At 36.4% G+C, this 23,278-nt stretch overlaps 2 protein-coding genes across 2 annotated transcripts in view; one reads left to right on the top strand and one right to left on the bottom strand.

The window, feature by feature from the left end:
• The window catches only part of GTF2A1L (general transcription factor IIA subunit 1 like), a 59,564-nt gene extending 46,349 nt beyond the window's left edge, over positions 1 to 13,215 (top strand). The window contains exons 7-9 of the mRNA XM_032176391.2: positions 2,440 to 2,700; positions 4,332 to 4,421; positions 12,929 to 13,215. Coding sequence (XP_032032282.1) covers positions 2,440 to 2,700; positions 4,332 to 4,421; positions 12,929 to 13,036 — 459 coding nt within the window. The 3' untranslated portion in view covers positions 13,037 to 13,215. The remainder of the gene's footprint in view (positions 1 to 2,439; positions 2,701 to 4,331; positions 4,422 to 12,928) is intronic.
• A 7,317-nt stretch (positions 13,216 to 20,532) lies between these two features.
• The window catches only part of LHCGR (luteinizing hormone/choriogonadotropin receptor), a 64,784-nt gene continuing 62,038 nt past the window's right edge, over positions 20,533 to 23,278 (bottom strand). The window contains exon 11 of the mRNA XM_032176387.2: positions 20,533 to 22,607. Within this exon, the coding sequence (XP_032032278.1) occupies positions 21,455 to 22,607 (1,153 nt within the window). The 3' untranslated portion in view covers positions 20,533 to 21,454. The remainder of the gene's footprint in view (positions 22,608 to 23,278) is intronic.

The following is a 23,278-nucleotide window of genomic DNA, read 5'->3' as shown; positions in this document are numbered from 1 at the left end:
CAGATTTTTGTGAACCGCGAATGCTGCTGCCTGATCATTCCTCTGGAAGTTTTGTCTCAGAGGAGTACCCAGCCGTGTGAGGTGTCAGTCTGCCCCTACTCGGGGGTGCCTCCCAGTTAGGCTGCTCGGGGGTCAGGGACCCACTTGAGGAGGCAGTCTGCCCGTTCTCAGATCTCTACCTGCGTGCTGGGAGAACCACTGCTCTCTTCAAAGCTGTCAGACAGGGACATTTAAGTTTGCAGAGGTTCCTGCTGTCTTTTTGTTTGTCTGTGCCCTGCCCTCAGAGGTGGAGCCTACAGAGGCAGGCAGGCCTCCTTGAGCTGTGGTGGACTCCACCCAGTTCAAGCTTCCTGGCTGCTTTTGTTTACATAATCAAGCCTAGGCAATGGCAGGCACCCCTCCCCCAGCCTTCCTGCAGCCTTGCAGTTTGATCTCAGACTGCTGTGCTAGCAATCAGCGAGGCTCCGTGAGCATAGGACCCTCCGAGCCAGGTGCGGGATATAATCTCCTGGTGTGCCGTTTTTTAAGCCTGTCGGAAAAGCGCAGTATTAGGGTGGGAGTCACCCGATTTTCCAGGTGCCGTCTGTCACCCCTGTCTTTGACTAGGAAAGGGAACTCCCTGACCCCTTGCGCTTCCCGAGTGAGGCAATGCCTCGCCCTGCTTTGGCTCACGCACGGAGCGCTGCACCCACTGTCCTGCACCCACTGTCTGGCACTCCCTAGTGAGATGAACCCGGTACCTCACATGGAAATGCAGAAATCACCTGTCTTCTGCATTGCTCACGCTGGGAGCTGTAGACTGGAGCTGTTCCTATTTGGCCATCTTGGCTCCACCCCACCATAACCTTTATATTTCTGATTGTAAAGGATGGAAAGTCATCCTTTCCATTTGCTTGGGCTACACTTCTATACTCCAGTCTTAAAGCTAATGTAACCTGTTGCTTATGTATTATGTGTGTCAATATATGTATGGGTTTCCAAAACAACCAGCGTTATAGCATCTGGAGCTTTCACCAAGTTTTCAAGGGGCCTCTGACTTTTCCGAAGAGGTTAAGAACTACTGCTATAGATTCTGTAGCATATATAATCATATAAAACAGCCCCTGATCTTAAGGAACTTGACATTTTATTGATCTTTGTCCTGTCTATGACAAACTAATGGGTTGGGGTGGGTAGTATGGTATGACCAATATAGAAGCCTACATTGAAGAGTGAAGAGTGCAGGCTGGGCTCGGTGGCTCATGCCTGTAATCCCAGCACTTTGGGAGGCTGAGGCGGGTGGATCACAAGGTCCGCAGATCTGTATCATCCTGGCTAACACGGTGGAACCCTGTCTCTACTAAAAATACAAAAACAAAATTAGCCAGGCCTGGTGGCGGGCGCCTGTAGTCCCAACTACTCGGGAGGCTGAGACGGGAGAATGGTGTGAACCCGGGAGTTGGAGGTTGCAGTGATCCGAGATCACGCCACTGCACTCCAGCCTCCAGTGTAAAATAAATAAATAAATAAATAAATAAATAAATAAATAAATAAATAAATAAATAAATAAATAAATAAATAAATAAATAAATAAATAAATAAATAAATAAAATAAATAAATTAGAAAATGCCTATAAAATACTTAGCAGGGGGGTTTATTTGTTAACTGTGCTGGATGAAGGTAATGATAAAATAATAGCCATCTACGTGACCACAGGTGATTACTAAATTTCCTTTACATATTTTTTACTTTTGTTGTGGTGAATTATCTATAACATAAAAATTTGCCATTTTACCCGTTTTTAGGTGTACATTTCAGGGTACTAAGTACATTCACAATGTTGTACAACCATAACCACTCTCTATTTCCAGTACTTTTTCATCTTCTCAAACAGAAACTCTGTACTCATTAAACAATAATTTTTCATTCCCCTCTTCATATCCTGTAGTAACCTCGATTTTACTTTCTGTTTCTATGAATTTGCCTATTCTAGGTGCCTCATATAAGTGGAATCATGTAAGATTTATCCTTCTGTGTTTGGCTTATTTCACTTAGTGTAATCCTTTACATTTTTATTTATCCGTTAAGCACAATGACATTTGTCTTTTCTATTTCATTGAATTATTGTTTAAAGTCAAGTGAAATAGTAAAATCCTAATAGGTACTATATAAATTTAAGATGGTATGTGTAAAAACTGGTAAATATTATCTGAAAGTAATGAACTCATTTGCTGTCTCCCTATGATTGTAAGTGGGTTACTTTATTTATAGTTTAAAAAATTATTCCTATGTTACATAGAAATGCTAGGCTTATTCTAAAAATCAAAGTTAGATTTTAATGTCATAAGACAGAAATTTGCTTGAAGTGACCATTTGTGGAATGTCTGTTAATTTTAAATTTGGATTCAATATTTTATATACCTTATTTGACTAGAACTTTATTGTTTTTCTCTTTTTAGGATTCTAATTCTCAGGTGGATTTAAGCATTCAGGTTACTGATGATGATATTGATGAAATAATTCAAATAGATGGAACTGGCGATACATCTTCCAAAGAAGAAATAGGAAGTACAAGAGATGTAGATGAGAATGAATTTCTAGGAATTATTGATGGGGGAGATCTGAAGGTACCTGAAGAAGAAGCTGACAGTATTTCAAATGAGGATTCAGTCACGAACAGTAGTGATAATGAAGACCCTCAAGTAGATATTGTGGAAGAGGTGAGAATGACTTTTGAGCTGAGACTTTCTTTATTAATTTATAACATTTCTACTTTATTATGCTTTGGAACCAAAAGGAATAGCAAGATTAATATTTTCTTTACTCTTTTGAAATAAGACTTATTTGGGGCCAGGTATGGTGGCTCACGCCTGTAATCCCAGCGCTTCAGGAGGCTGAGGCGGGTGGATCATTTGAGGTTTGGAGTTCGAGGCCGGCTTGGGCCAACATGGTGAAACCCTGTCTTTACTAGTAAAATAAAAATGAGCTGGGCATGGTGGTGCATGCCTGTAAACTCAGCTACTCAGGAGACTGAGGCAAGAGAATTGCAGGAGACAGGTTGTAGTGAACCAAGAAGTGCCACTGTATTCCAGCCTGGGCGACAGAGCAAGACTCTGTTAAAAAAAAAAAAAAAAAAAAAAAAGACTTATTATATGCTTGGATTTAAACTTTTAATCTTCAACTATAATTTAAAACCAATAATTAGTATTTGGGGATGGGCTTCTGTATTGGTCTTGACTAGAGGTACTAGGTGATCTAGGGAATGGGAGTGGCTGTTAAAGAAGGCAGCCTGGGTAGAAACATGTAGTATCTGTTCTAATTCTAATAAATGTCATAAAATCCAGGTAGAGTGTGCTTATCAAAAAGTGTGTAAGTAGTATTAGCTATAATTTATGGTAGCCTTACGTGTGTGCCAGGCATCATATTAAGTCTTACCTGCCTTATCTTAATAGTCCCAAAGTCCTATGGTTCTTATTGCTATCCTGATTTTAGATGCAAGGAAACTGAGATATGGAGAGTTTTAGTAACTTGCCTAAGGTCAGTCTTGTAATTATTAAATGGCCAAACAGGGATTTATTTTTTATTTTTTATTTTATTTTTTTGAGACAGAGTTTCACTCTGTTGCCCAGGCTGGAGTACAGTGGTGTGATCTTGGCTCACTGCAACCTCTGCCTCCTGGGTTCAAATAATTCTTATGCCTCAGCCTCCTGAGTAGCTAGGATTACAGGCACACCACCATGCCCAGCTAATATTTATATTTTTAGTAGAGATGGGGTTTCACCATGTTGGCCAGGCTGGTCTCGAACTCCTGGCCTTTAGTGATCCTCCTGTCTTGGCCTTTCAAAGTCCTGGGATTAGAAGCATGAGCCACTCCACCCAGCTCAAACAGAGATTTAAACCCAGGCTGTTTGACTTTTAGTACAATTATATTCTGCTGCTCTAGATTCCTTTATTTCTTTGTTTTGTTTTGGTTTGGTTTTTGAGATGGAGTCTCGCTCTGTCACTCAGGCTTGAGTGCAGTGGTGCGATCACAGCTCACTGCAGCCTCAACTTACTGGGCTTAGATGATTCTCCTGCCTTACCCTCCCGAGTAGCTGGCATTACAGGTGTGTGCCACCATGCCAAGTTAATTTTTTGTATTTTCGGTAGAGATGGGATTTCACCATGTTGCCCAAGTAAGTCTCGAACTCCCGGCCTCGAGGAATCTGCCTGCCTAGGCCTCCCATAGTGCTGGGATTGTAGGCATGAGCCATTGCGCCGAGCCAAGTTCCTTTATTTCTATATGTCTCTTTATCTTTAAAAAATTTAAAGCATCATAAAATTCCTTAATGTGATCATCTTTCATCTTTAGGACCCTTTAAATTCTGGAGATGATGTTAGTGAACAGGATGTGCCAGACCTGTTTGACACGGATAATGTAATCGTCTGTCAGTATGATAAGGTACTGTATTTACCTTTTGGACTTTGGGTTTATTAACTGCATTTATAGTAGAAAGGTATGTAAAATGATGAGAAATAAGATGAAGAGTTATACTTCACAATTAATCAAAACAGCATTTTAATTCTGGAAATTCTGAGTGTGTATTTTGGATCTAGCACTGTGCTATGTGGTCTCAGTGATACCAGAAAAAGTGATAGTCCTTAAGGAAGTAATGATCTTATTGAAACAAGATGTTTCTTTTGGAAAGCTAGAAAGACATACAATGAGGTGGTAGGTAAATCAACAGCTAAAATATGTGACAGGTAAATCAAATGCTAAAATATGTGGAACGTAAATCAAATGCTAAGATATGCAGCACAGATAGTAAGCTGTGGAAGTGGCTAGGAAATGTAAGAAATCATTTGTAGTTGGAGTTCCCCACAAATCCTTCATGGGTGATGTGGGGTTTTGAAATGGGCCTTGAATGATTTCTAGGATACAGGTAAATATGGAGAATAAGCATCAGAATAGGATAGCCCAGTAAAAAGCAGAGAAACGAATGGATGTAGTATGTACAAGGGACACCGAAGAGATAGCTGCGGCTTGTACAAAGTGTTCTCTTATTGGATGTATAGTACTAGGAAGTGAAGCTGATTGGGAGACAGAATCGGAAGCAGGTTAGAATATCCTGAATGCTAGCAGGAAAAATCTGAACTTGGTCTGAGGGACATTAGCCTTCTGAGAAGGTTACTGAGAAAATTGTAATTGGGTTTAAAAGCTATATGTGTTTGATTTGGAAAAAGCAAATGGTAAAAGTGGGTAGGGCAGACATGAAGTGCCCAGAGCCGAGATGGAGGATGGCAGTGTAAGAACATGGAAAAGTCAGAGGTTATGATGGAAGAATTGGTGGGACTTGGTCTTTAGTTGAAGGTGTCTCTCAGGTTTCCAGCCTAAAGATTATGTTCATGGCAGTTTAACTCTAGCAACTAAAAAAAATACTGCTTTTTAAAAAACACTACAGCTGTGATTATGTAGTCAAATGGGGAGTTTTTGTCCTTAATTCATGAATATTTATATTCTTAAAGTGGCTTTGAGATATAATGAACGTAGTATACAATTCACCTATTTAAAGTATAAAATTCAATGGTTTGTTTAGTATATTCATGGATATGTACAACAATTATCACAGTCAATTTTAGAACCATTTTATCACCTCAAAAAGAAACCCCATACTTTTTAATTCTTAGTGCAGTATTCTCCCCATTTCCCCTACTCCAAGCCCCTAGGCCTAAGAAACCACTGATCTACTCTCTATTTCTATGGATTTTCCTATTCTGGAATTTCATATGAAAGAAATTATATAATATGTGGTCTCTTGTTACTGGCTTCTTTCACTTAGCACAGTGTTTTCAAGAGTCATCCATGTTGTAACATATATCAGGTCTTCGTTTTTTAAAAAAATTGCTGAATAATAGTCTATTGAATGGATATACTACATTTTCTTTTTCCATTTGTCTGTTGATGGACATTTGGGTTGTTTCCACTGTAGGGGAGAAAAAAGTAAGACCTTTTCCTCACCCATTGCTATTTCCCTGGTTGAGGCACCTATAAAAAAGACAGATTAACAAGAGAAGGTCATTCAAATTTATTTTAATGTACATTTTACTGACACAGGAAACTTTTTTTTTCTTTTTTGAGATGGAGTCTCGCCCTGTCATCCAGGCTGGAGTGCAGCGGCGCGAGATTGACTCACTGCAAGCTCCGCCTCCTGGGTTCAAGGGATCTTCCTGCCTCAGCCTCCCAAGTAGTTGGGACTACTGGCGTCTGCCACCATGCCCAGATAATTTTTTGTATTTTTGGTAGAGATGGGGTTTCACTGTGTTAGCCAGGATGGTCTCTCTCTGACCTCGTGATCCACCCGCCTCGGAAGTGGTAGGATTACAGGTGTGAGTCACCGCGCCTGGCTGACACAGGAATCTTTAGAAATGAAGACACAAAGAAACAGGGAACACTATTTTTCTGGACAGTCATACGGAAGTATGACAGGAGGGAAAAAGGATATGACCTAATGACAATAAACTGGAGGAAACTGTAAGGCCTGTTTGTTCAAATTTTTGTGTCTCTGTGTCTTCAGAGATAAGGATACTTATTTTCCTTTGTGTATAGGGTAGGGACCTCTGTAATAAAGGTTTTATGACTTACTTTAAAGGAAGGTCAGATAATTCTTTTATGCCTAGTTCAGGGGAGAAGGGCGAGGGCAAGGTCAGAAAGACTTACCTGCTTCTGCCATTTTTTCGAATGTCAGGATGCCAGAACATATATGGGGTAATGTGTTCTGAACCCCATAGATAACTTTTTGCTACTATGAATAATGCCGCTATGAACATTTGGGCAAGTTTTTACATGGACATATGTTTTCATCTCTCTTGGCGTATACTCAGGAGTTGAATTCCTGAGTCATGTGGTAACAGTTTAAGGAACTACTAGACTATTTTCCAAAGTGGCTGTGCTATTTACATTCTTATTAGCAGTGTTTGAGGGTTTCAATTTCCCCACATCCTGGCCAGCACTGGCCATGATCCATTCGACTTTCTAATTCTAACCATTCTAATGAGTGTGAAATGGTATATCATTGTGGTTTTGATTTGTGTTTCCCTGATAACTAATGCATATTTACATATTTAGCCTTTTTTTCCAGTCACGATTTGAATATAGTTGGGGGGAAACAAAGAATAATGTTTTGAATTGCTGCAAAAATAAATCTTTTTCTCTGAAAATAAGGTCACTTTCTCCCCTATAACATTTTATACAAATAGAAAACAGCAATTTAGATGCTGAATAAAAATATAAACATAAGAAGGAATAGGGGATAGAAAAGGAACAGTTCTTAGTTTGAAACTTGTTTGTTTCTTATAAACAATATATTGCCTTCTGTTAAAAAAATTATAAGGCACTTAATTATATATACATTCCATAAAGTCTCATGAAGAATTTTCTAGACCATTATGGATGCGGTATCCTTTGTTTGCTGCAATGTGGGAGATAGCTTGTAATTAATTTGTAGTATTTTGTATTTTTTTGGTGTTTTCTCATGTATTATCTTTTGTTTCTTATAATAGCCTTATGGAATAGATAGAGATGATATTAAATATATGCTGCTAACAAATCTAGTATCCGAGAACACTTAGTGAATATTTTAAGAACAGTGGTGAAAAATTAATGGAAGGCAGGGCATTGGGGAACCATTGAAACATTTTAAAAAGGGAGTGATGTAGTCAGAAGATAGCCAAAAGAATGTATCTATAAGGTCAAAGTGGGGTGAGGAACACTGTTACAGTGAATCTTTATGAAAGAAAAACTTTCCAGTGCTGGTCACTGGTTGATTGGTTTCAAATAGTATTGAATGTAACACAACTCAAGTGAATGGAAAGAACTTTGAGTAGTCTTTTTTAGAGCTTTACTTAATTTGGTGTGTTTTATCGGCTTAGCACGCTTTTGCTGTGCCATTCTGCTAACTTACTCAGCTTGTTTTAAAGGCAGGTAGTATCAGTTCCTCTGGGTAAGTATTACAAATGCAGAATCCTGAGTCCCACTCCAGAGTACTGGATAAGAATGTACATTTTAACAAGACTCCAAAATGATTTGTATGACTATTAAATTTTGAGAAGCACTGTTTGGTTTCTTTAGTATATTTTATTTGGATATGATTAACAGATGGAATTTATCTTTAAAATTTAGAGGTTAACAATTGGGGGGAAAACTTTGAAAATATAAATATGTACAGTGGAAAAGGGCTAAATGAAGGCCACTGGTTTACATACTTGGTGAGAATTAGTTAAATGTTATAGATATTTTGTTTCAGAGGCCTCGAGAATGTCTAAAATTAATATAAAGATTTAGATAATTAAGATATTATAGGGAAAAATTAATGGTGAAATGAAACCTTTTACTACAGATGGAGGTGTTCTGTGCTACAAATAGGACCCTATTTATAGTGGAATGTGAAACCATTTGAATATCCTATATTTTCATTTGACAGTTTAGCAGACTTGCTTATAGCTGACTTTATCCCTTAGATGCTATACAATGATTAATTTCTAGGTGTGTAGCATGGTTTCTTTATATATACAGAGAGACATATGTATATATGTGTATATATATAGTCTCTTTATCTATATATCTCTCTATATAATAATCTGTATATATGTACATTTCCTTCTTTGAATAGATAATGCATACACATGGTTAAAAATTCAAAATACTGTGAAAAGGTATACAATGAAAAGTCTGGTTCACATTCCTTCACCATTTGTGCTTTCTATTAGTAGCTCCTTTTCCTGTTTTGAATGCAAATAAGTAGTTATATTAGTTTTCATAGAATTTCTTTATTCAAATGCAAATACAAAAGATAGCACAGATAACACTATATTCTGTACCTTGCTTTTTTTCTTTAAACAACGTATCTCTTAGATCTTCCCATATAAGGAAGCTTTCTTTGTGATGATATTTTAATGGCTGTATAATATCCTATTGTAGGATTACTAAAATTTATTTAACCAATCCTCTCCTGATGGATATTTGTGATTTTTCAGTCTTTTGATTTGAATTACTATGTACATAAGACATTTTCATAATGTGTGCAGATGTATCTATTAGATCCCCAGAAATGGGATTCTGGGTCAAAGGGCAAATGTACGTGGTTAGGTATTCCCAAAATGCTCTCTACAAGCATTTTGCCATTGTGAAAGATGAAAAGTGATACTTTGTTGGAATTTTTAGCTTTCCATATGTTAAAGGGCCTTTTGTATTTACATTTTGTGAACTGTTTGTTCATAACCTCTGTCTTTTTTAAAAATTGGATTATTTGGTCTTATATTTAGTGATCTCTAAGAGCTCAATATTATTTTGGAGAAGATGAGCTTTTTGTTATACACAGAAGTACTTTTTACTCAGTTATTTGCATTGCTTTTTCTTTTTAATGTGCAGATTTTGAATCTGTCAATCTTTAATTTTATGTCTTCTGAATTTTGAGCCATGAATAAAAAGTTCTTTCTTACCTCAGAGTTTTAAAGGGAAGCTCATGTTTTCTTCGAGCATTTCATCTATATCTATATCTATATCTATATCTATATCTATATCTATATCTATATCTATATATATCATCTATATCTATATCTGTATATCTATATATATTCAAGTCTTGATTCATTTGGTGTTTGTCTTGGTGTATAATGTAACATATGGTTTCAACTTTTTATTTTTTTTTCCTGGTGGCTACTCAATCTTCCTAATATTTTTTAAGAAATCTATTTTGTCCCTAATGTTAAGAAATGATTCATCATCTGCTACTGCATTTCTAAATGTATTTGGGTCTACTTATTGATTTTCTGTTTTGTTCTATTGGTTTGTCTGTCCATAGGTCTATGCTACTCTGATTTAATTATTAAGATTTTTAATATCTGGTAAGGCTAGTAATTCTTTACTAATTTTTTTGCAGAGTTTTCCTGAATATTCTTGTTCGTTTTTCATATTAACTCCAGAATCAACTTGTCTGGTTCAAAATAAAACCCTGTTGGTATTTTCATTGAGATCACATTAAATTAACAACATTTGTTATTTGAATGATGCTGGGGAGGAATAGATTGCAATTTTAGACGGAGTGTCTAGGGGGGCCTTATTGAGAATGTAATAGGGTAAAGATCAGAAGGAGGTAAGGGAATGAACTGTGAGGATATTAGGGTGTAAGCATTTTAGACAGAAGGAACAAGAAATACAAAAGTCCTGAGGTAGGAGTATGCCTGTCTGTTCAGGGAATAGTGCAGAGCCCAGAGCAGTAAGTGACGAAAAATGAAGGATCTCGTAGTCCATTTTAAGGACTTTAGTTTTTGGATGGGAAGTCACTGGAGAGTTTTGAGAAGAGAAATGACATCTGATTTATGTTTTTAGCAGACACTCTGGGTATCCTGTTTATAGTAGACTGAAAGTGGGTGTTATCAGGGAACAAGGGTAAAAACAGGAACTAGTTATGAGGCTATTGTATTCATCTGGGCAAGAGATGATGGCTGAGATAAGAGTAACAGTAGTGGAAGTGGTAGAAGTTTTTGGAATATGAATATGTTTTGTAGGTAGAACTAACACTTACTGATGGATCTGGATATGGGATGTAAGTAGCAAGCATAAAGAATACCTCTTAAGATTTTTGACTTGAGCTCTTAGAAGAATAAGTGGTCATTTCCCAGTGAGATGGGGAAGATTGTGAGGTTTGGGGAAGAGCATATAAGTGTCATAGTTTTAAACTTGCTTCAGATATCTACTTGACATTCAGGAGGAGATGCTGAAGCAGTTGAATGAGAATCTGGGATTTAAGGGAGAGGTGTGAGCTAGACATAAATTTTTGGAGTCAACAGCATATAAATGGTGTTTAAAGTCATGAGACTAGGATCACCAAAAGTGAATATAAGCAAAAATAAGAATCCTGGAATACTTGAACATTGAGAGGTAAGAGATATAAGGAGGATTCAGTAAAGGAAACTAAGGAGTGGCCAGAGAGTGGAAAACCAGGGGGTTTTAGAAGCCAAGTGAGGAGAATATTTCAAAGAGGACAGAGTGTTGAATGCTACAAGTAGGTCATGTATTTCTTCAGTTTATTCCTATTTATCTCTTTGGTTGTGGTATTAATTGGCTTATTCCTCTAGAATGTCTTCTGTTGCTTCTATGCATGAAGGCTATGAATTATTTCTGTATATTAATTTTATATCAGTATTCTTAGTAATTTTTCATTGATTATTTTGGATTTTTGAGACATGCAGTCACTGTATTTATAAATCTATTCCTTCTCAATTTTTATATCTCTACTTATTTTTTCTTGTCTAATTGCATTGGCTAGTACCTGTAGAGTGTTTAAGAAGTTGGGTGATAGTGGATATCCTTGTCTGTGTCCTGACTTTAGTGAGAATGCTTTCAGGGTTTTTCCCACTAAGTGTGTCACTGGCTTTTGGGCTGAGATGGGTGTGTGTGTGTATGTGTATGTGTATGTGTATGTGTGTGTGTGTGTGTGTGTGTGTGTGTAATACACAGTCTTTTAATATTTTTTTCTTGAGTTTTAAAAAATCTAAAATGCAATAGTTTTTTATTTTTAAAATTTTTATTAAGTATAAAAAATACTGTGTATCCCCCAAATCAGAATGTAGAGCTATGTGCAATATGATCACAGTATGACTTTCATCAGCAATCACATCTCTCAGCCTCTAAATATTTTATTAAATACTTTTTCAACATGGTTAGAGGTGATTATATGATTTGTCAGTAACTCAAGTAATATGATTTTTATATTAATAAATTCCTAACTTTGAACTATTGTTGTATATCTAGAAAAAATATAGTAACTAGATAAAGGTACCACAATGAGTTGTTGGCTTCTGCTGTTCTCCTAATTCTGGTTATATTTTATTACCTGTGCTGAGTTTGGGATTTTTGTTGTCACTGTTGTATTCCCAAGAGATGTTTAAGACATGTGCAAGTGCCTGTGCAAGACAATTTGGGAATAAAACTCAGAAAAAATTCATTAGGACTTTAAAACCCCCCCACAAAAATAGGGGTTTATCCTGCGTGTTTTCTTATGCTTCAGAAAATGCATCTGAATACCAGTCATAGCCTTTGTTCCTGGATTTGACTATTTGTAGTCAACAACTAGGTTTAAATTTTACTCTTGATCTCAGATCATATATTCCTAGGGCTTTTAAATAGTCACTTGCAGTTTACCTAGAGGTAGCAATGATTTTATGGCTTGTTACCTCTTGAAGTAGTAAAATTTCTTATTTTTTAATTTTGTCTGTGTCTACGCTGATTCATGGAATCTAGAAAACAGCCAGCAGAGTCTAACAGATTATAAGCTGTATATTCTGACCTTGTTCTGTGCTTTATTGTGACTTTCTTCCTCACAATGAAGTATCACTTTTTCACTTCTGATAATATTGGCTGCATCTTCTCTGTTTATTCCTTTGCAGACATACTGGACTCTTTGCTGTTCTTGAACAATCCAGGCATGCCCCTCTTTAGGACTGTTCACTTCTATTCCTTTTATCTGGAATGCTCCTGAGTCAATATCTGCCTGCCTTTATTCCTTACCTTCTTCAAGTTTTTGCTCAAGTGTCACCTCAAATGACAGCTTAATATTCTATATAATTTACTTGTGTATTAGGTTTCTCTCCTTCCCTATTAAAATGTAAACTCTTAAAAGGCAGGGAATTTTTTTTTTGGTTTTACATATACAGGATGTGTGTTTTTATATATAATATATACAGTATAGAAATATATGTATCTTAAACTAATATATTTCCAGTGCCTAAAACAGTGTCCAACACATAGGAACTCAAATGTTTATGGGATGAATAAACTGTCTTGAGGAGGTTTTAGTTTTAAGGCACTCACATTTAGGGGGAGAATAATCCCATTTACTGTAGCAAAGAAATGCAGGTGATTCTTTAACTTGTAAAATTAATTAATGTAAACTACTTTTCTCCCTCCAGATTCATCGAAGCAAGAATAAATGGAAATTCTATTTGAAAGATGGTGTTATGTGTTTTGGAGGGAGAGACTATGTATTTGCAAAAGCCATTGGTGATGCAGAGTGGTAAACCTTGTGAGCTCAGTACATCTATTTTGTGAACATCAGTTGGACTATATTGCATATTGTGAAATTCATTTTTATTTTAAATATAGTCCAGCACAGAGCTGTTCAAATTTTTAGTTCACTGTATGGAATTTAATAAAATTATAATTCAGATGCAGATACAAATACACAATTTTATATGTATTTTGTTTTGTGTCTTAACAGGGTTTTTTAAAACTCTCATTCTGTACCATTACAAAGCATAGATACATCGGGATAATGGAACGTGAAGAAGTATCACATTTCTTTTTTCTTGAAGTAAAATTTAAATCACACTTCAGTTCCCCTCCATGGTAAAGTCAGTATCAGTTATTAGATTGAGATCAGCATTCCTCCCACCTCTCACCAAACCATGTTATAGAATGTCCTTGGGAGTCTTTTAAGTAGTGGGATATTCAAGAAGGCGTCTTTGGGTTTTTTTAAAAAATTTTATTATTATTATACTTTAAGTTTTAGGGTACATGTGCACAATGTGCAGGTTCGTTACGTATGTATACATGTGCCATGTTGGTGTGCTGCACCCATTAACTCGTCATTTAGCATTAGGTGTATCTCCTAATGCTATCCCTCCCCCGTCCCCACACCCCACTTAATTCTGTACTGATCACTGGAAATATGTTGATTGTTTAAGCCCAGATAGTCCCTTGGAGGCAGATGCCTATACTATTATTTGAACATGAAAATCTTTGCTGAGGCTAGGATCCCTGTAGCTAAGGATCAGCCTCTCTGGACTTACCATTTGGCTAGGCCATTCTTCTTTATATTTCTGGGGAATTGTGAGGAAGTGGGTTAGGTTCCTGTTCTACTTCTTGAAATTTCATACCTCTGTATTTTTCCTAACCATGGTGGATTTTTTTTTTCTCTCTCCCTACTTTTTCTGTTTTTCGTGCAGTGGAAGACCCCTTTGCAAACGCTTTCCCCTTCAAAGGCAGTACCTCACTCTCTTTTTCTTAACAGGGATCTCCTTCATTGATTTTAGGCTTTCTAAAACAAAAGTCAAGAAGAGATGTTCTTTTCAGGAACTTCTGCTTTGGCAGTCTCATTTGAGATATAGAGGACTGGATAACTGTCTTGAAATCACATCAGATAAACAGCCCTCATTTTCCTGTAGCAATAAAAACCAAAGCCAATTAATATTCCGATAAGTTATTCTATAATACTCTTTTCATTAGTAGATTCACATCTGTCAAAGAAACATTTTCCCCATTACTCTGCTGCTCTTAACAGGTGGGGCACATATGGTCTGTAAGTCTAGGAGCTCTGTTTTTATCCCTGAATGGTGTTTTTAAGGACAGTAACTGTCACACAAAAAGCAGTGCAGGGATGAGTAAGTTATGGCCTATTAAAGCTCCTTAAGGATTCGATGCCTGGATCTGACTGGTTACAGGGCAAATTCCCCATATCTTTTTGGAAAGCAACCCTATTGGGGAGTTTAATTTTTTTTCCAACACTTTTCTGTCCTACTCAGAAGGCTCAGCTATTGGTATATCTTCTCGAAATCTGGATGGATCTCCTCTGGGCCCTGGGCAACGTGGATGGGGTATTTTCTTCGGCCTAAAGTAGGCAGCTACATGAGGATTCAGTTAGTGCTAGTGAGTGGGCTGGTCCCCTAACTGTATTCTCCCACTAGGCCCTCTTCATCCTTAGAGTGATTGACCTTTTCCTTATTACCAGTGCTATTCCAGATCCTTCTCTGGATCTTGAGAACTCCCAGGAGCTGTGGGTTCTTTTCAAGGGTGTTGCCTTCCATGAAATGTCTGTATTCTCTACATGGGAAGCAAAAAGAGAGCCCTTTGCATCTGTCTCTGAAATGTACCCACTCCAGGGCTGAGGAGTGTACTTTCTTCTTCCTGTTTTCTTTCAGGCCCACCCAGTCATTCTGTATTTTCCCCAGGCAAATTTTATTGCAAATTAAGGGCTGAATTTATTGATAAGGTGTGCACACCTGGGAACTGGGAATTAATGTGTTGGTTCAAGTGCCTGGGGGAGGCAATAATATTTGTTTCTAAAATTCTTTTCCTCTTTTTCACTGTGAACTTTAAAATCTCATTTTAATTAAGTGAGTTTTTAAATGGTATATTACAAATACTGTTATTATATTGGGCCTCTTTATTTGTGTAGTATACTTTATCATTAAAGAATAAGTCATGGTTGTTTCATTTGTTTCTCTGCTTGCCCTCATGCCCCTCATCTTTTAAAAATGCAAAAAATTAATTTAAATGTATGCTTATCACAAAACAACAATAATAATTTTCCTTACATGCTAACATAAACCAATTACATAGTTTCATTGGTGACTACAGAGAGAATTAAGAGATCACTAAATTATTTTGGATCTGTTACCTTTTTAATAGTCTCAGATAATGCTAGGAAAAATCCTAGTTCTTGAGAAGACATCTGAACAGTGACTTTAACATGTTTTGGCCAGAATCTACACTAAGAAATACAATTTAACAACTCAGTATATATTTGCATGTCTACTGACACACATAACACAAATGAAACAAAGGTTTCAGAAAATCATGCTGCCTTTAGCATATGATAGCCTTCCCGACATCATCTATTTGATTCTGTTTTGTTTCATTAAAAAATTGATGGTGTTGACCCACTAAATTGATTTCACTACCTACATTTTTAACCTGTGTAGTAAAGATAGGGTGAGACACTAGTTCATTTTAAAAGAAAAAATTATTCTTTAAGCCCTGTAAGTCAGGAGAGTTTACCTGAGACTTGGCTTTGATATCATACTACTTTTACTTTCAGGAACCTCTTTATTATGTCCAAGGTAAACATTTCCTATTGCATTTTTATAACAAAATACTCTAAGTTTCTTAAGTTCTTATAAAGGCAGTCTCTTGGCAAATGTCATTTCTAAGCTCTTTTATGGGTAGAGAAATTTCTATGTCAGTATACTTTGAGAATTTCTCAAGTATTTTTGTTAGTATGCTGTAGTTCTTTCTTCCCTCCCTCTCTCCCTCCTTCTTTTCCTCCTCTCCTCTCCTCTCCTCTCCTCTCCTCTCCTCTCCTCTGCTCTCCTCCTCCCCTCCTCCCCTCCTCTCCGTTTCTCCTCCCTTCCCTTTCTCCTCCCCTTCTCTTTTTTTGAGACAAGGTCTGGCTCTGTCACCCAGGCTGGAGTGCAGTGGTGCTATCTTGGCTTACTGCAACCTCCACTTCCCAGGCTCAAGAGATCCTCATGCCTCAGCCTCCCAAGCAGTTGGGATTACAGGCATGCACTACCATGCCCGGCTAATTTTTGTATTTTTTGTAGAGACAGGGTTTTGCCATGTTGCCCAGGCCTGTCTTGAACTTGAGAGCTCAAGTGATTTGCCTGCCTTGGCCTCCCAAAGTACCAGGATTACAGGTGTGAGCCACCACGCCTGGCCTATGCTGTAGCTCTTTCTTACATACTTTCTTCTTCTCTCTGTAGACTAAGAAGATCTTGCTGAGTTCATACAGTTAGTCTCTCAGGGACTGACCAACTGACCTTGTCTGGTACATTTACCTATTTTATTCGATGTGCAGAACACCTCAGTCATGGCTATAATATATGTAAATAATCACCTCTGTAGCTCAGTCTCCATAGAGCAGCAAGAAATCTAATTGACATGCTCAGTTTCAGTCACTTAGGTTGTGTAGGAAAAAGAATAACTTTTAGAGTGAATAGCATCAGTTAATTGTGGTGGGTAAAAAGGGAGGGGATTTAGTGGGAGATTTTATTTTGACTCATATTAGTAGGTTAATATTATCCTGGTTTTCATGTAAATACACACTAAGCCAGGTGAGAATGTTGTGATTTATAACTAGACAGCTAAATTATAAGTAGAAAGCCCTAGGTAATAAATTTTAGGGGGAAAAAGATAAAAATATTGCTCATTTTGAGGAAAACATTATTTCTAATTATAAACACATTTATTGAACTCTTTGTCACAGAGATTCTTAATTTACATGTGGACTTACTACAATCTGAGGAAACCAAAATCATGCCTTTTACAGCAAATGTTATAAATGGAGGAAAAAATACCATTGCCTTTTAAAATCATTTTGTAAATTTAGATGAGTTATTCCAGATGAATTAACCCCTCTTAGCCATTTTTCAACCTACCAGTGATAATATCAAATGTTGGTTAAAAATATAAAATAGAAATATAAATTTATCAAGTATTGCATTTTTATGATTTAGGTATGAGAGATTATACAGAATAAGGATACACATGTTTTCTATGAGACCGTCTCATATAGGAAATGCTTCTTAACTAGGACAATTTTATTTTCAGTTATAAAAGTGAATCAGCTAAAAAATTATTAATCATCTATGATGTGTAAGACTCTAGATATAGTCTGAAACAGAGATGAGTGTATCACTAAAAAAACTCCTATCATAGGTGGGTAAGAGGTGTGCTTGTAAAGATAATTAATAATACCCAGCAGTGTAGGGTAAGAGACAAATGAGTGATGCAGAGGACAAATGCTAAAAAAGTCCAAAGAGAGAGACCATTGTGGGTTATACATTATTTATGCCTTACTTTATTTTGGATAGAGGAAGTCTTGACTATAGTAGATTAAGGAGAAAATAAAGAGAGTTTAATTTTTAAAAAATAAAAAAGTCTGGGCATGGTGGCTCATGCCTGTAATCTCAGCACTTTGGGAAGCCAAGGTAGGAGGATTTCTTGAAGACTAGAGTTCAAGACAAGCCTGGGCAACATGGCTAAACCCCATCTCTACAAGAAAAAAAAAAAGCCAGGCATGGTGGTGCATGCCTGTAGTTCCAGCTACTTGGGAGGCTAAGGAGGGAGGATCACTTGAGCCTAGGAGGTAGAGGCTGCAGTGAGCCTTAATCGCACCACTGCACTCCAGCCTGGCTTACACAGTGAGACTCTGGTTGTTTTTTTTGTTGTTGTTGTTTTTGTTTTTGTTTTTTTTTTAAGAAAAAAGATACAAAAGATGAACCTATGGTTGTTTTAGGGCCTTAAAGGATGCAGGGAAGGACAGGTAAGGGGTAAGGTATTCAGACAGTAAGAATGGCATGGGCTCCAGCATGGATATTCATAGGGCATGGCTAGGGAAAAGTGATTAGAGCAGTTTGTTTCATGTAGAAAATCAGCAGGAAATAAAGTTAGTAGATTTAAAGTAGATCAGTAGAAATAAAGTTAGAGCTCTCTGAATGTTAGGCTAAGCTCTAAAATTTAAGTTTATAGGTCTGATGAATTGCTCAGGATTTTTTTGCAGGTATATAATAAGGTGAAATAGGATTTTATGCTGATTAATCAGTGGTAGTAGGTATGAGCATATGGACATGGGAAAGATTGGATAGGAATAAAAATTAGGGAGATACTCCAGGAGTAAGGGGAAAATGATCTGAGATGTGGGTGTGGCAATAGGAATACAATTTTTTTTCCAGTTTACATTTACGTGGGAAGTTTTTTTTTTTCCTTTGTTGAGACAGGGTCTCACTTCGTTGCCCAGGCTAGAGTTCAATGACATGATCATAGCTCACTGCAACCTCAAATTCCTGGGCTTATGTGATTCTCCTGCCTCAGCCTCCTGAGTAGCTGGTACTACAGGCATGTTGCCACCACACCTGGCTAATTTTTTAATTTTAATTTCTGTAGAGATGGGGTCTCCCTATGTTGTCCAGGCTGATCTTGAACTTTTGGCCTCAGGTGATCCTCCTGCCTTGTCCTCTCAAAGTGCTGGGATTACAGGCATGAGCCACCATGCCTGGCCCTGGAATATAAACTGGTGTAGAAGACAATTCAAAAGAATAACTGGTAAATCTTAGCAACTGAAGAATATGGGAATGAGAATGAGGGAGGCAATAAACTGTAACTCCATGTGTTAAAACTTATAATGTAGAAAATAAACATCGGTTTTTGTGCAAAGGTCATGAAAGTTATTGTCAGAGTATGTGTACAAGTAGCTTGGTCTCAAACTGCATTTGAATGTGTAATTTAAAGTTTCTCCACAAGAATAGATTTTATTTCCCTTTTTTTCCTTTGTGCTTTTTTTGCTTACTTAGCTGTTTTGGTTCTGGGATTTATATATGAAACAGAAAGTTTGTGTTAGGTATACAGCAACATGACTAATTAGTATTCTGTTATATTACTGAGACAAATTTTAGAACACTAGCTTATGAGAGAGGCCTGCATCTGAATAAAGACAAGTAACTTGTTATGCAGCAGAAAAATCAGAACTGTGAAAAACACAGTACAGAGAAGAGATTTTATAAAATTTATAATGTTATGATCTCTCTGAATCACTTTGCACAGTGGCATAAGGATCGAAAACAGATTGGATGTGTAGAGTGTCTAGTTATGTCTATACATTTATATAATAAAATCTCAAAGCTAAAAATGGGAAATAACACAGATATTCATTAATAGAAGAATAGAAACAATGTTCTATTCATACAATGTAATACTAATCAGCAATATTCAAGCAATAACATGGATAAGTAGCAAACACATTGGGTTGAGTCAAAGAAGTCTTATACAAAAGAGTATATACTATATGATTCTGTTTATATGAAGTTCTAGAACAGACAAACTAGTTGGTAGGAGAAAAATAAAAAACCATCCTTCCCTCTGGGGCGGGGGGTCAGGAATTAACTGGCAAGGAGTATGAGGGAACTTTCTGAGGGTGATGATATTATATTACTATGCCTTGATAGAAGTTTGGGTCAGAAGTTTGGGTCACATGGTGTATGCATTTCTCAAAACTTATTAAATGGTATGCTTAAGATTTGTCCATTTCATTATATGTAAATTTTATCTAGAAACGTAAATATCTTGGTTAGTAATAAGAGTGCTAAAATGTTTAGGGCTAATTACTGATGTCTACAAATTACTCCGAAATGCATCAAAAATAAGATGAATTGATAAATAATAGATAATTATATACATATGTAATGAATCTAATATGGTAAAATATTATTGAACCTAAGTGGTGCGGTATGGGTGTTCACTGTACAAGTCTTTCAATTTTTCTGCACACTTGAAAACATAATAAAATGTTGGGAAACATTTAAGGAACTTTGAATGCATATTAAACCCTTAGATGACTGTTTTACCAATATGGGAGTCAGTAAAATACAGTGATTAGAGGCTGGGGTCCTGAATCAGAGCTTTGAGTTTAAATTCTATTAGTTGGATCTTTTATTTGTTTTGAGAACTTTGACAAATTGTAGGTTTTGCTCTCTTATAAAATGTGAATAATATCTACATCATAGAGTTTTATGAAGATTAAATGGGTTACATTATATAACGTTTTTCAAGATGTTTGGCATAGAACTAGCTTTCAATAAGAGTTACTTTAAAAAAGTCAAAGGAGCATAAAAAAACACTGTAGTTAAAATCATAGTTTTGTTGTCCTATAAGAGACAATTCTAATAAGTAAAAATATCTTCCAGCAAATATTGAATGTATTTTCCTATACTCTCCAAAGGATAGAAATGATGAAACTTAATTATTTTTAAATATTTAAACATTTTATTTCATTCAAATAAAAATCTAAGCTCTAGAAAAAATTGTTTTCATTATGTGTTTCATAACTTCAGAGTAATTCTAATTCAGCACATTTGTAGTGTACCATTGCCAAGATCTTGAGGTAGGAAGCAGGAAAAGAAAATGCACTGAGACAGGGTTCCTACTCACGAGGAGTTTACAATCTACAGCTTAATGTTTCACTAAGCAAATAGGCTGAAATGTGCTTTTAGATGTTTACCTTAAATTATAAATAAGTAGAATCCAGATAGGGGATAGATAAAAGTCTCTATAATAGAACAGATAGAACTTTCTGTGGTGATGAAAATATTCTGTGTCTGTGCTGTCCAGTATGGTAAGCACTAGTCACATGTAGCTATTGAGAACTTGAAACGTGGCTAGTGCAACTGAGAAACTACATTTTTCATTTTATTTAATTTTAATTTAGCCACATGTGGCCAGTGGCTACCGGATTGGACAGTGCATCTCTAGAGTGTGTTTTTGAAACTACCTGAGGAAAAAGTCCAGTTATTTTACATTTCTGATCTGTTATGAACTAATATTTTTATAGAATGCAATACAAATTACAAAAATGAAAAAAAGATATGCAAAATACCTCCTCAGTTTTTTAAAAGATTCATCAAACAAAATTACTGTGTCAAAATTTCTATAAAAATTTCTGAACACTCTCAACTTCGGTATTTATACCATGTATCAATGACAAATAGTTTTTAGTATGGCAGTGGTTATAGACTACACTTTCTACTAGGTAGAGGTCTCTTGCCCAATGTACCTAAAAACAAATAATTTCCTAAATCCAACCCTTTATGTTAAAATTACTGGTACAGGTAATTTTTTTTTACAGGTTTAAGAACAATTCAATAATTCAGTTACTGATGTAACAGTTAACACTCTGTGTAGCAAGTCTTGTCTAGGAGAGCTGTACCTTGACAGTGCAATGTGGACAACTTTAAGGTGGACTGAGAAGGCTTATTTGATCCAGTGAAGCCATTTTTACAGTTGGAGGTATAAGCTGAAAAATCTTTCCTTCTATAAATTTCAGCCCGACGTTTACAGCAGCCAAATTTGCTCAGCAACAGAAAGAAATCTCTTTGGAATGTCTTAGTGAATATTGCATACAGAAATGGATTGGCACAAGAATTGATGGGATAAAAAAGAACCAGTAAAACTTTAGAGTTGGTTACTGTGATAAGAGGCACTTTGAAGGCAGCTGAGATGGCAAAAAAAGAGATAGGTGCCATGCAGGTGAAATCGGTGAAGATGAGGATTGCCATTTTCTTAGCAATCTTTGTATCTTTGTTGGTAGCCATTAATTCTGGGTTTCGAACTGCAAAATAAATTTTAATGTAGCAAGCACAAATTATGAAGAAGGCCACCACATTGAGAATCAGGATGGTTAATATATAGACTTGTGAGACAGTGGTTTCCACATCCATGGGGAAGCAAATACTGACCTTCATGTAATTGCTGACACCGACAAGGGGCAACATAGCAATTAGAGAAGAAAAGAGCCATCCTCCAAGCATAATCAGAATGGCATGTCTTAATCGCAGCTTTTGGTCCAGGTGAATAGCATAGGTGATGGTGTGCCATCTTTCTAGAGTGATGACGGTGAGGGTGTAGACAGACAGTTCACTTGCGAATACAGTGAAAAAGCCAGCAGTGCTGCACCCACTCCCTGTCTGCCAGTCTATGGCATGGTTATAGTACTGGCCCTTGGTTTGGGAATCAACTGAGGCTATGAGCAGCAGATAGAGCCCCATGCAAAAGTCTGCAAAGGAGAGATTGCACATGAGAAAACGAGGCACTGTTAGTTTGTAACGACTTGTCAGGAGAACAAAAAGAACAGTCATGTTTCCCATGATGGCTAGAATATTAATCAGCCAAATCAGGACCCTAAGGAAGTCATAGCCCATAATATCTTCACAGGGATTAAAAGCATCTGGTTCAGGAGCACATCGGGGTGTCTTGGGTAAGCAGAAACCATATTCATAGTCCCAGCCACTCAGTTCACTCTCAGCAGGCATGGCAGAAGAACTGTAAGAAGAATTATTGGCTTGAGGTAAGAGATTTTCCCTGAGTATGAAAAAATTCAAGAATTTTGTTTCTTTAAAGCCAAAGAAACAAAAGGAAACAAAGCCATAATAGCCTCAGCCTTACATTTATTTGTTAAATTATTTGAGAACTCTGATTTGATGTAGGAGTACCTTAAGAAGGGAATGAAAAGCCATTTAGACTATATATACATATATATATACACACACACATATATACACATATATACACATATATACATATATACACATATATACATATATACACATATATGTACATATATACACATATATACATATATACACATATATACATATATACACATATATACTATATATGCATGCATATATATATATATATATAAAACATTGATACAAAAACTTAATGAAGCTGTTTACAAAGGATGACTTTCTTTGGAAAACAAGTTTAGAAAGACAATCTATGCTTGGTAAATCTAAAATAATCCTTTCTTGGCATTTTCTTAGCTATTTATCTCTCATTTAGTTGCCAACCAAACTGCTACCGAGCTGTTTGTATGTAGTAGAACACAAATGGAATTGGAAGGCTCATGTTGTTGAAAGTCATTAGCTACTGGTGGACTTGTTTGCACTTAAGTCCCTAGCTAATCAAATAGTCCAATCGAGAAATAGAAA

The sequence above is a fragment of the Hylobates moloch genome, unplaced genomic scaffold, assembly GCF_009828535.3.
Source record: "Hylobates moloch isolate HMO894 unplaced genomic scaffold, HMol_V3 SCAFFOLD_15, whole genome shotgun sequence".
In the NCBI taxonomy this organism is placed as follows: Eukaryota; Metazoa; Chordata; class Mammalia; order Primates; family Hylobatidae; genus Hylobates; species Hylobates moloch.
This window is presented reverse-complemented; position numbering and strand designations above follow the sequence as displayed.